Below are 13,053 nucleotides of genomic sequence, written 5' to 3'. Positions count from 1 at the left end.
TGTAGTCCGCGCCGCCCCCGCCGCCGCCGCCCGGCCAGCCCGCCGGTGCGGGGGGGGGGGGGGGGGTCAGGGGAACAGCGGGGCGCGCCCGGCTCGGATGCCCAGGATCCTGAACCCCACACACAGGAGACACTTAGTTGGGGTGGGGGACGGAAGGGGCCCCAGACTATGGGTGATGCCAATAGGTGCCAACTTAATGTGGTGAACGAAGCTCCAGGAAGCCTTCGGGTGCGGGGCGGACAGTGTCACTCTTGGCATCCTCCCCCTCCCCGCCGCCTGGCTCTGGATCTGCTACACGGCAGGAGCGTCCGCGGTCGGACCGGACGGGTCGTCGGGACCGCCTGGCAGAAGCCGACAGCCTCCGGCCGCGGCACGCACTTTCCCACGCACCGTGTCAGCCAGCGGACGCCAGGACCCCGCGGCGCCACTTCCGGAGCGGCCCAGGACTCCCTTTCCCAGAATGCTCCGGTTTATTTGCACCTTTCGTTCTCGGGTGACGTCAGCTGAGTGAGGCCGGGTCTCGGCCAATGGCTCGCCGTGGGGTGTTAGGACCTGGCCATATAAGGTAAACAAAGCTGGCTGTCCAATGAGGCGGCGGCGGGGGCGGGCGAGGGACACGTCACGTGTCGGAGGCGGGGCCGGGAGCGGGGGTGGGGCGTCGCGGGCCGTGTTTACAGCCTCCGCGGGCCGCTTCCGGTCGCCGTCGCGGGTGGGAGGAGGCTGGGGCTGGCTGCGGGGTCGCGGGGCGCGGGGGGCCGCGGGATGGCGCCCCCGCCCCGGCTGGGTGACCTGGTGGGTCTGGTGGTGGGGCTCTGACTCGACTGTCGGAAATTCCAGGGAGGAGAGCAGCTCCTCCGACGTGGAAAGCTCCCCCCCAGGAAGTAAGCCAGGGCCTGGGGCCGGAGCCGGGGTTTGGCAGGTCTGGCTTCTCCGTGGGCAGAGTGGCTCCGACAGGTGGGAGGCGTCTCGGTGTGGAGTCACTTGACAGGGGGAAGAAGCCTCATGTGAGCTTCTCTTCCCTGTCAGACTCTTCTCCCTTGAGGTGGTGGCAGGAGGATAGTAGGGGACTGGACAGCAGGGCTTGAAAGTTCCAAGAGAAGAGGGTAAAGCAGGGGGATGAGGCGGGAATGGAGGCTGGCTAGCCTGTTAGAGGGCTCTAGCCGGGCGTTTGGGCAAAGAGGAAATCTTAGCCCAGCTAGAAGCCAGAGGACATGGAGTTTCAGCCACTTTCCCTGCCATGTTGGCTGTCGTTCTTTCTTTTCCTCCCTCCCTCCTCCTCCTCCTCCCTTTCTCCTTCCAGAGTGGGCCTCTACTTTTGCAGAGAGCAGAGCACTCATCACGGATCATGCACACAGGAGAAGCACCTCCAATACCCTGTTACCATGGGAACTTCAATAAAGCTTGGTGGAAGGTGGGCAGGCTTCAGAGTCAGACAGACCTGGGTGTCCATCTGGGATGCTTTTAGTCCGTTTCCTCGCGGGTAGAACTGTCCCAGACTCACCGTGAACTAGTTCTTGCTCATCCCTTTTTTTGCCTTCTAGACCACCGCGGGAAGCCCAAATCCCATTTTACACACGAGGAAAGAGAGATGAACTCAGCCTTAAAACTCTTTCAGAGCTAGGTGGCTTGCCCATCGTAAAAGGAACTCTATAATCTTGTAGGGGTGAAGGTCAACCTATTTTTCCCAGCCAGCTTGTTTTCCCAACGCTTGACAGAGAAAGGAAAAAAGAAAGAAAGAAAGAAGAAACACCTTGTTTTTGAGCTAGAAAGAGCCTGGACTTTGGATTTCTTCATAGGCTAGAATGGGACTCGATGGTCTGGCCAGGAGATGGTGGTGGCGGCAGATGGAAAAACTTCTCTAGATTCTTTTATTATCTGGGGCCAGGGGGGTTGAGGACCTTGCAAAGCTCATCCGGATAGGCAATGGAGGGTGTCTAGTTTCTTCCCTATGCCCCATGTCTAGCATATTCCATCATTCCATTTTGCCTCATTACCTGCCACATAGTAGTCAGATGATAAGTATTTGTTCAGGAAATAGATGAATTACCAAAGATGTTGATAATGGAACCTGGGCCAAATTGGGGAAAGCTTATTTCTGAGCTGAGTGTGGATAAGCATGGGAAATATTGCTATAGGAGAATTGAGCCCACCTTGAGTTCAAAGCTCCACAGGGGTGAGGAAGGCTCAATCTGAACACCTCAGGAAGCCCTCAAAATCATTTGGTTTGGCCCTGCCAAAATGATTACAAGTGGGACTTGAAATGCAATCAGTCTAGGAGGTTATTTTTTTCAAAGTGAAACTCAATAAATCTAGGCCCTTGAGTGATGTTATAAATATCCAAATAGTTCTTGGCAGAAAAAGGTTTCCTCATTTCTGTGAGAAGATTTAAGGAAAGGTCTTGCCAGTGAAATGCCTGCCTTGGTCCAGGCCTATAGAGTGGGTATGCAGTTGGCTGTTCATTTGACTAGCTGACTCTTCAGGACTCCTCCCTCTGCAAGATCAGGGAGGGCTGGAAGTTAAATGATATGTGTATGTGTGTATGTGTAAATGCTTACAGGATTCAGTGGAAAAGAGTGGCTTAGTGGTATGTGGCATGCTTACCTAGCATACATGAAGCCCTGGGTTTGATCCCTCAGTACCACATACACAGGAAAAGCTGGAAGTGGTGCTATGGCTCAAGTAGTAGAGCTCTAGCCTTGAGCAAAAGAAGCTCAGGGACAGGGCCCAGGCCCTGAGTTCAAGCCCCAGGACTGGCCAAAAAAAAAAAAAAAAAGGAAGACTACTGGGTGGGATTGTAGATATTAGGCTGATAGGAGAATGCATCAAGACCAGAGAATAGGAGAAACAAAGGTTTATTAGGAGGCAAGTAGAAAAGACACAGCAGGCACAGAGAGAGTTGGGAGTGGGGTTTTATGTTTTTGACTAGTTTTCTTTTGATAGCCTGTTTCTTGTTTTGTGGCATTTATTAACTGGCTATCCAACCACAGTTTAAATTTTGCTATTGAGAGGGAATACTTTTGAGTCCTTGGTGTTCCTATATTTTTGCCATCTGGCTCATTTCCAGACCTAGCCTCACTTCCTCATTCCACTTGGACATTAGTATCTCTGTCCTCCATGTCACCTTAAATGGAACTTCTTGCACAGGACTTGGAATCTGGTACATTCCTGTTTGGGAGGCAGGGAAATGCCAGGTAACACAAATTCCAACATTATGCTATTTATCCACTGTGAACTGGAGTGGATGTTTCAGTGAGCCTCTTCTATAAAGTTAGAACAAAAATACAGAAGAATTTATGGTTGATAGCATACATAAAGTGGCAGAGTGCTTCCTTAGTATGGTTAATGCCCTAGGTTCATTCCCCTGTACTATGGAGGAATACAGAACTTATATAAGAGAACTAAGTGAAGTTCTGTACAAAGCTCTCAGCACTGGAATGGCCACAGAAGTACTTAAGTGGCCCACACTTCTAATCCCAGCACTTGAGAAGCGGAAGCAAAAAGATCAGGAGTTCCAGGCCAGCCTGAGCTACCTTGTCTCAAAAAAAAAAAAAAGTACTCTGCAAAATTTTATTTTGGTTATAAAGCAATGAAATTTAGTCAGGCCACTCCCAAGACCTGAATTCCCAGTTATCCAAGCCCCTCAAGTCATTAATTATTCCAAGATCTTCTGGCAACCCTGGATTCTAGCCCCGAGAAAGAGGGGCCTAGGGTATTTTAATGGTGGACAATGGTGAGTTTGCCATCTGAGACTTTAGCCTGCTGTTAATCTTCTAGCAACTCTCCTGATACAGATGTGACTTGGGGAACACTTCTTAGAAACCTAGTTCCGGGGCCGGGAGTTTGGCCTAGTGGTAGAGTGCTTGCCTAGCACTCATGAAGACCTGGCTTCGATTCCTCGGTACCACATATATAGCAAAAAGCCAGAAGTGGTGCTGTGGCTCAAGTGGTAGAGCCCTATCCTTGAGAAAATCCAGGGACAGTGCTCAGGCCCTGACCTCATGCCCAGGACTGGCAAAAAAGAAAAAGAAAAACAAGTCCTCCTTTGGTTCTCCTGTACAGAGGTATGAGTCAAAAGCTAGGAAATTTCAATTGGAATCTGAGTTTTCAACCCTGACCCTGATTCATGCAACCTTGCTTTTAGAGCGTGTGTGTGTGTGGCCTTTGTCCACAGCTCCTTCAGATCTGAGTTTCAGCCCTGTGGGTTTCTAGACGAACCCTGGGCCTACAGCCTTCTACCTGGCCAGGTTGCCCCATGGGTGGGCCTGGGATACAAACAGAGATGAGATCACCCAGCACTGTGGGAACAATACTTTCTGACCAGCCATCTCCTTCTAACTGCCCTGCGAGACGGTGCCAGTTGTCTGCCCCTGCCACCAGGAGCCCCAGAAGCTCATCTCTCTTCAGTTAGGAAGGAGCCCCTTCTCACACCCGACTGCACATGGTCTAGTGTCTTTCGTGAGGGGCTGGAAAGTTGTGTCTTCAAAGCTATGGTTAAGGATGTGGTGGCCTAAGAGATGCTTTGAGTTCTGGTATCTCCGTATGCACACGTAAATGGTTTTTCCTTTTAATTTTAAAATTTATTCTTATAAGGGTGGTGCAGAGAGAGGGGTTGGTGACTTGAGTCAGGCGAAGACTACAGCTCTTGTTGACGGTGTCGGCCCTTCGCAGGCTCGGTTCCAGTTTTGTTTTGTTTCTCCCTGGCGTCCCCCCCACACTCTGTGGGCGTGTCTGCGCGTGTGAATGTTTACAAGGTCCAGGAGGAAGCTCCGGCGGGTGCTTACCGCAGGTGTTCGGGCTTTCCTCCTCGGTCACCGGGCTCTAGCTGCCCGCAGGTGAAGGTGCACCCTCGGCCGGCCGGCGTGGGACACGGGCGCCGGGCAGCAGGGGCTCTCACCGTGGCTTGGGAGGATGTGCAGGGGTGGGGATGCAAGCGGAAGGCGCCGTTTCCACGCCAGGGTCTGCAGGCAAACCCATGAGGACGAGTTCTGAGCTCAGTACCGCGCCGGAGCCGAGGAAGGAAGGAAGGAAGGCTCGGGCAGAGGCCGGATTCCCCGGCGCCCCCCTCCGCCTGGGCCCCTTGGTTTTTCCCGGGTGGCTCGTCTCGCGTGGTGCACCCTGGGAGATGTAGTACCTACAGGCGTTCCCGACGCCGCGGCTCTGCCGGAGCGGACTCTGTTTCCCAGGGGGCGTCGGTCCGGGGGCGGGGCCCTCGCGTTGGGCTCCTGCGGACCTGGACGGGAGGGGGCGGGGCGCCGCCGGGGCAGTGGACGCGCGTCCGTGCGGCCTGGTCAGGGCTATGTCGCCCTGAGGAGATCGCGTCCGCCGTCTCCCCGCTCCCGTCCCCCGCCCCGGCGGGCTGCGCCGCGCACCATGGGTTCCATCCTGAGCCGCCGCATCGCGGGGGTGGAAGACATCGACATCCAGGCCAACTCGGCCTATCGCTACCCTCCGAAGTCCGGTGAGTGTCGCGGCGCGGACGGCCGGGGCGCGGGCCGGAACGCGGGCCGGGGAGGGCGCGGGGAGGCGCGGCGCGGGCGCCCTGCGCGGCCGGGGACCTTCCCCGTCCCCCCCTCCACCCACCCGGGGCTTCGGGAAGCCCCGCGGGGGGCCGCCCGGCTGCGGCTCGAGCCTGAGGTGGGGCTGCGGCCCTGCGTGGCCTGGCCGGAGCCGGGCCGGGCGCGGCCCCTTCGCGATGGGTCACCTTGGGCCGGTCACTGCTCGCCGCCTCTGGAGCGCCGGCTGCACCGCTGGAGCGTGCGAGGATGGCTGGAGGGCACCCGCAGGCGCCCGTCGCGTCTGAGGTGGACGGCGGCGGACCTGGGCCGCCCGGGCGGAGCTGGATGGGGACGCGGAGCTGGATGGGGACGCGGAGCTGGGACCAGCACCAGGTGTGAGGCTCCCGGACAGCCGCGTTCCCACCCTGCTGCCTGCGTCCAGACTGAACTCGTAGCTCCGCTTCTGCCCTCTGTCTCCTGTGGGGCCTGGCGTGGAGGAGAGAAGCGTAGACACGAGGGAATATCGAGCCGTGGGATGTCCAGGTGGATCCCCGGTCCTGGTTTGCGAGCATCTGATTCGTTGTTAGCATCTTCAGGTGTCCTCTGACTCCCACCAGGCCAGGTTTCCTTTGAATGTAATCCAGGGCCACACCTTCCAGCAGTGGGTCCTGCTTCAGACCCTGGAGTCTGGGAACTTGTGTGTTAAACCCGCTTCCCAGGTGAGTCTGATGTCCAGTCGGGTGTGAGAAGGTGCTCCTTCCTAACTGAAGAGAGATGAGCTTCTGGGGCTCCTGGTGGCAGGGGCAGACAACTGGCACCGTCTCGCAGGGCAGTTAGAAGGAGATGGCTGGTCAGAAAGTATTGTTCCCACAGTGCTGGGTGATCTCATCTCTGTTTGTATCCCAGGCCCACCCATGGGGCAACCTGGCCAGGTAGAAGGCTGTAGGCCCAGGGTTCGTCTAGAAACCCTCAGATCTGAATCTCAGATCTGAAGGAGCTGTTGTTTGTGGACATTCTCTCTGCTGGTGTTTTTGTCTTTGGTCAAGGTTTTTAACCTACCTGGATCTCAGTTTCCTCCTGTATAAAATGGCATGGTAAATTGCACTGTGTTCAGAACTGTGCACTTAAGAAATCTTTAGCAGAGGTAGCTGTAATTTTTCACAAAGGAAACAGGGTGACTGATGTAGACCTTAAAAGCAGTTAGCTCAGGAATGATGTAGATACCAAAAGGCTTACTGTGGTATCTCCAGACACCTGGGACCCTAGCACTGTTTACAAAGCCACATGCATGGCACACATAGGCACTACTTTCAGATTATGCTGTGGTAGACTTTGCCAGTCACTCTGGATGCTTCTCCAATGTGCTTGTGCTTGGTTTCATAATCACATACTATCTCAACCAGCTGTCACCAATTGATTACTAATAGCCCTACAGGTGAACCCATTGGCTGGGCTGCTGGTAACAGCAGTGGGCCTGCCCAGTCCAAAGGCTGCCTTGCTAGGCTAATATTTTTGTGTTGTTGGGGATGGAATCCAGCAACTTTTGTGTGACAGACACATGCTTTATTCCTGAGCATTGTCCCCAGCTAGCCATTGTTTTCCTTTTATTACCTATTTGTACAAAGAGATTACAATTCCATAAGTTAGGTTATGAGTACAGTGCCTTTTCTTTCTCTCTCTCTTTTTTTTTCTTGCCAGTTCTGGGCTTGAACTCAGGGCCTGGGCACTATCCTTGGGCTTCCTCAAGGCTAGGGCTCTACCACTGGAGCCACAGCACCACTTCTGGCTTTTTCTGTATATATGGTACTAAGAAACCAAACCCAGAGCTTCATGCATGCAAGGGAAGCACTCTACCACTAGGTCACGCTCCCAACCTACAATGCTTTTTCTGTCATGTAAATAATTTTATTTTAGTTATATGTTCTTCAAAATTAGTCAGATTGATACATGAAATATAAGTTGAACCTGTTTATGTAATCCCAGGTATTCCAGAGATAGCAATTAGAATCAGCAATTGGAGAGTTAGAAGATTATAGTGTAAGGGTAGTCTGGAAGAAAAAGTTACAGAGACTATCTCTACATAAAAAGCTCAGTAGTGGTCAGCTCAGCCTTCGATCCCTGCTCTGAGTGTGGGAGGAGGCATAGGTAGGTAGTCATCCCTGGGTGGATTTTGAGGAGAAGCTCAGGATCTTATCTAAAAAATAAAGGGGATGTGGGAGGTCATCTGTCCAGTAAAGGCTGAGTTCAGAAGCAGGCAGAACCAAAACAAAAAGGAAAATAATTTTTAAACTCCTTTGTTGCTTTTTTCCCCCCACAGCCTGTTTTTGGGCTTGCTCTCTAAACAACACACATGTTCACATGGTATTTGCATGGCACTGCTTGCAAGTGATCCTGAAGGGATTTGTAGTACAAGGAAGAGTTGGTGGAGGCCCCATGCAAATACAGCATCATTTTATATATGAAACTAGAGCATGCATAACTGCTGGTACCCACGGAGTCCTTGCACCAATCGATATTCTGCAAGTATCAGGGATCATTGTATGGAACTGGCAAAATATATGAGAAACTGGGATTCCTGGCATATCAGATTATGTTTGTATCTACAGGATATGTGACTGCTAAAAGCTGGAATCTTTTCCCTAGAAAGTTTAGCAGCATGTTTTAGAAAAAATTCTATGACTGGCTAAAGTAGTTGAAAAATACTCTGTAAAGGAGTATCTTCTAAGTGGCTAATCAATGATTTCTTACCTCCATAATGCAATCAATTTCCTAATTAATTTTTTTTTGTTGTTGTTGTGGGGCTTGAACTCTGAGCCTGGGTGGTATCCCTAAGCTCTTCAGCTCAAGACTACCGCCTTATCCCTTGAGCCACAGCACAACTTCTGGTTTTCTGATGGTTAATTGGAACTAAGAGTCTCATAGACTTTAGTGTCCTGGCTGCCTTTGAACTGTGATCCTCAGATATCAGCCTCCAGAGTAGCTGGGATTATAGGTGTGAGCCACTGCACTCAGCTTTTCTGGACATTTCCTTTCAGTGGAACTCTGTAGTCTTGAGGGTTTCTTAATTCATGGCTGCCTTCTTTTATTCAGATTGTTATTTTTTTTGCTGGTCCTGGGGGCTTGATCATAAGTCCCGGGCACTGTTCCTGAGCTTTTTTGTTCAAGGCTAGCATTCTACCACTTGAGCCACAGCTCTTCTTCCAAGTTTTTGGTAGATAATGGTAGGAGGCTCATGGACTTTCTTGTCCAGGCTGTCTTCAGACTATGATCCTCAGGCCTCAGCCTCCTGCGTGGCTAGGAGTACAGGTGTAAGCCACTGGCACCTGACTCTTAGAATGCTTCTTTCACTCATTGTGTTGTAGCCCATGTGTACACTTCAGCCACAGTACTAAACCTTTTTTTTTTCCCCCTGGTTGTGGGCCTGGGCACTGTCCCTGAGCTCTTCAGCTCAAGGCTAGTGCTCTACCACTTAAGCCACAGCACCACTTCTGGTTTTCTGGTGGTTAGTTGGAGATAAAAGTCTCACAGTCTTTAGTGCCTGAGCTGGCTTTGAACCTCAGTCCTCATATCTCAGCCTCCTGAGTAGTTAGGATTACAGGCATGAGCCACCATGCCCAGCTCCTTTTTTTTTTTTTTCTTTCTGTTTTTACCAGTCCAGGGGTTTGAACTCAGGCCTTAAGCACTGTCCTTGGGCTTTCTCAAGGTCTAGAGCTCTACCATTTGAGCCACAGCACCTTTTCCGGCTTTTTCTATGTATGTGGTACCAAAGGAATCAAACCCTAGTCTTCATGCATGCTAGGCAAGTTCTCTTACCACTAGGCCAAACTCCTGGCCCAGTACTGAAACTTTGTGTATTTCCTTCTCCCCCCACCACCAGTTGTGAAGCCTGAACTCTAGGCCTGGGGCCTGTCCCTGAGCTCTTCAGCTCAAAGCTAACACTCTACTACTTGAGCCACAGCATCACTTCTGTTTCATGGTTAATTGGAGATAACAGTCTCAGGGAATTTTCGTGCCTGGGCTGGCTTTGAACTGCGATGCTCAGATCTCAGCCTCCTGAGTAGCTAGGCAGGAGACACCAGTACCCAGCTCCATTTTTAACTATACATCTACTAGTGGCATGTAGAGTGCATGAAGTTCTGGGTTTGATTGCTTAGTACCACATAAACAAGAAAAAGCCAGAAGTGGCGCTGTGGTTCAAGTGGTGGAATGCTAGCCTTGAGCAAAAAAGAATCTCGGAGACAGTGCCCAGGCCCTGAGTTCAAGCCCAGGACTGTTTTTTTTTTTTTTAAATGGTCCTATTCCAGGAAGTGAATTTCTGTCCTTGCTAAAGAAAAATTCTCTTGCCTGGGTTAGCCAGGACATGATGTGGGGGAAGATGTGCCCATCTTTCAGATGAGTCAGCAGGGGTCCATTCCTTGGCTTTGCTTGCCCTGCGTCCCTGGGGAGGAGGCCGGGAAGCAGGCAGCTGGAAAACCTGGCTGTGTTGCTGTGAACCCACCAGGATTGTCTTGAAGCACATTTCTCCAAATCTTGTCTGAGATGGAACTAACACCCTCACCCATCCTGGGGGAGGTAGCCCTCCTTCTCTGTGGCAACCCCCTCTCCCCAAACCAGGATCCTCAGATCTCAGCCTCCTGAGAGCTAGAATTATAGGCACAAGCCACCAGTATCGGGTGTGGCTTTTATCAGATGCTGTGCTAGAAGGCGGCAGTGTGGCCCATCTTCAGGAATAAAGAAGATCCAGGCCAACTGGGGCTCACACCTGTAATCCTAGCTACTCTAAGAATCACAGTTCAAAGTCAGCCTGGGCAGGGAAGTCTGTGAGACTCTATAATTATGTCCAATTAGCCACCTAAAAATCAGAAGTGGATCTGGCTTAAAGTGGTAGAGTGCCAGTCTTGAGCAAAAAACATTGGTGTAGCCGGGTACAGTGGCACACACCTGTAATCCTAGTTACTGAGGAAGCTGAGATCTGAGGATCACAGTTCAAAGCCAGCCCGGGGCACTAAAGTCCTCATGAGACTCTTATCTCCAGTTAATCATTAGAAAATGGGAAGTGGGGCAACCTTGAGATGAAGAGCTCAGGAACAGTGCCCAGGTCCAGAGTTTAAGCCCCATGACCTGCCCCCCTCCCAAAAAGGGGTGTGTGTGTGTGTGTTCTTCCTCACTGTTTTGAGGCCACTTTGATTTATTTAGGAGATTGAGGCAGTATACCCCCCTCATGTTCAAGAACAGCTTGGGCAACAGGAAAAAACAAAGACATGTCCCAGGAAGTGACTTGTTCTTCCTAGAAGGGCTCCTTGCCATAAATATGCCTGTAAGGTTGAAGGCCAGTTTTCATTCTGAAGGACTGGAGTTTCTCATGCCGTGAGGATAGCTGATATGGATGTGGTTCGCTGGTTGTGGAGTTCTGAGGCCCGGGATTGGTCCAAACTGTGTCAAGGATGTACTGTGTGGTTTTGACTTGTTACTTGCCATGGTCCCAAAATCACTAATTAAACCCTGGCAGCCTGGGTAGCCTCTGCTTACCCCAGTCTCTTTCAGATTGGTTTCTAAGTCTGATTCTGTCTGTCTACAGGGAGGCCAGCAGGGTGGAGCCTGGCCCCTGGCCCAGCCTAGCTTTTGTTTTTCCAGGGGCCTGGAAGCTTTCTAGAAAATGTCCTATACTTCCTGGATGACCAAGGGTGATGACGGCAGTTGCCTGTACAATCTCCAAACCAAGTGTAACTGCCCAGCTGTGCCTGCCTGGGCTTACTCTGGCTGGTGTCTAGCTTCGGATTGATGTTTACCTTTGTTAAGAGGAGGATGGTGTTCTGTCACCTACATCCTCCTTGCTCTGCTCAGTAGGTAACTGCAGTCTCATTTCACTTGCCTGCCATGTGTCCTGGTATCTGCCCTGTCTTCAGTGCCCAGCCCCTCCCGTGCCCCAGTAGAAATCCATCCTGATGATGGGGAAGCTTTTTAGGGAAAAAAAAAAAAAAGATATAAGCTAAGGTGGGCGGCTTCCCTCCAAAATAGGTGGCTGCAGCTTGTGGAGACACTGGGCCAGAGACTTGGTTAGTCATTGTCCTTAGCTCCTGGCCCCACTATGTCCCTCCCTCTTCCAGGTGTTTCAGTCCAGGAAGCTGGGAATATCTGTCAACAGGCACTTCTCTGCCTGCCACAGGAGCAGCTCCCATCTTCCCCTGGGCATCCCTAGTTTGGCAAGGGTAGCTCCTCTTTATCTCTAACTTGCAGATAAGCATATCTCTAGCCTACAGATAAGAGTTGACTTCCTTGAGTTCTGCCATCACCTCTTCCTGACCCATGTTGCAGACTGGGTGAGGCCTGGAGAGGTTAGGTAGCAGGCCTGGAGCAGCAGCTGGAGCTGGCATGCGGTATCCTGGGGATCTGGTGGCCAGCAGACAACTGCTTATGCGTGCCAGTGGATCTGGCACAGCAGTCAGTGAGCTGGTGGTGAGCCAGTTGGCTGCCTTTTGTTATCTGCCGGCAGTGGAGACACTGGCTTCACACCTGGCAGGTGTCCTGGGCATAGAGAGGTCTTCAGACAGCCAAACACCCAGGCTCTGGGTGTTTAGATCCCACAGTTCAGATGGCTGGGCTAGATTTAGCAGCAGTTTACCAGCACTGTGTGAAGCTGATAATGGTCCTGTTATGGGATGAGAATTTGCAGCCTGTAGAATCAGCCTCTCCTAGCCCTGTCCACTGTGCTGGGCTTCCCCAATCTCTCTTTCTCTACAGCAATCTCATGATTGAGGTCCAGCAAGTGTATGCCTTTAACCAGGGGCCACTCTGTTCCTAGGGTACACATCTCCATTTGCTCTGTGGCTGTTCATGCAGCAGTGGCACCAGGATTTCAGCAAGGGCATCTGCCACTTCTCATTGGCTGGGTGGGCCTTTCTGTCTGAGTTTCTTTTGCTGTCCAACAGCATCTGTCTCAGTATCATTCACTTTTCTGGCCTGGTGGATGGGTGTATAACTCTCCCTGCTGGGTCAGTGTGGTCATCTGTGGCACATGTGATATCTGGCCTTGGGCAGAGGGAAGAACAGTGTAAACCAACCATGAGGTGAGGAGGAGAAGAACCATGCCATGACTCAGTGTTGGCATGGAAGGATTTGGCAGTGAGTAGGCAGGTGGCCTCACCTGGGGATTCCTAAGACAGGAGCAGCCTGTTGGGCCTGAGAAAGAGGAACGCACGCAAGTTGCAGTAAGCGGATGAGGAGGTAAGTGTGAGGCAGGGTAGACAGCGCTGAGTGGCATCTCTGGTCGGCATTTGGAGCCCATGTTGCTTGGGCCCCACAGGGACTAGAACATCGTCACACCGATATGTATTCTGCTCTTACTCTTGGGAGAATGAGGAATGTCTACAGAGCGTCCATTTGTGGCCTCTGGCATGGAGGTGTTTCGTTTGGATGAGATCCAAGCCTAGCCTGTTGGCTATTGGGCTGTCCCAGGATTTGATATATGGGGGCACAAATGCTTCTCAAAGATCCAGATGAAAAACTGTTGATGGGGCCGGGAGCATAGCCTAGTGGTAGAGTGCTTGCCTAGTGTGCA

General features: G+C 51.8%; 1 protein-coding gene across 6 annotated transcripts in view; it reads left to right on the top strand.

Annotated features, from left to right (window-relative positions):
* The first annotated feature begins 465 nt into the window (after window positions 1–465).
* The window catches only part of Mgrn1 (mahogunin ring finger 1), a 42,235-nt gene continuing 29,647 nt past the window's right edge, over window positions 466–13,053 (top strand). For 5 of the 6 annotated variants that reach the window (XM_090324841.1, XM_090324840.1, XM_090324839.1 and 2 more), the window contains exon 1: window positions 5,242–5,458. In XM_090324841.1, the coding sequence (XP_090180967.1) occupies window positions 5,371–5,458 (88 nt within the window). In that variant the 5' untranslated portion in view covers window positions 5,242–5,370. Of the gene's footprint in view, window positions 566–5,241; window positions 5,459–13,053 lie in introns of those variants that run through there. The other variant, XM_090324845.1, reaches the window with a different exon arrangement.

Source organism: Megascapheus bottae, chromosome 36 (genome assembly GCF_031878675.1).
Source record: "Megascapheus bottae isolate mThoBot1 chromosome 36, mThoBot2.hap1, whole genome shotgun sequence".
NCBI lineage: Eukaryota > Metazoa > Chordata > Mammalia > Rodentia > Geomyidae > Megascapheus > Megascapheus bottae.
The sequence above is the reverse complement of the archived record's forward strand: the minus strand, read 5'-3'. Positions and strand labels throughout refer to the sequence as shown.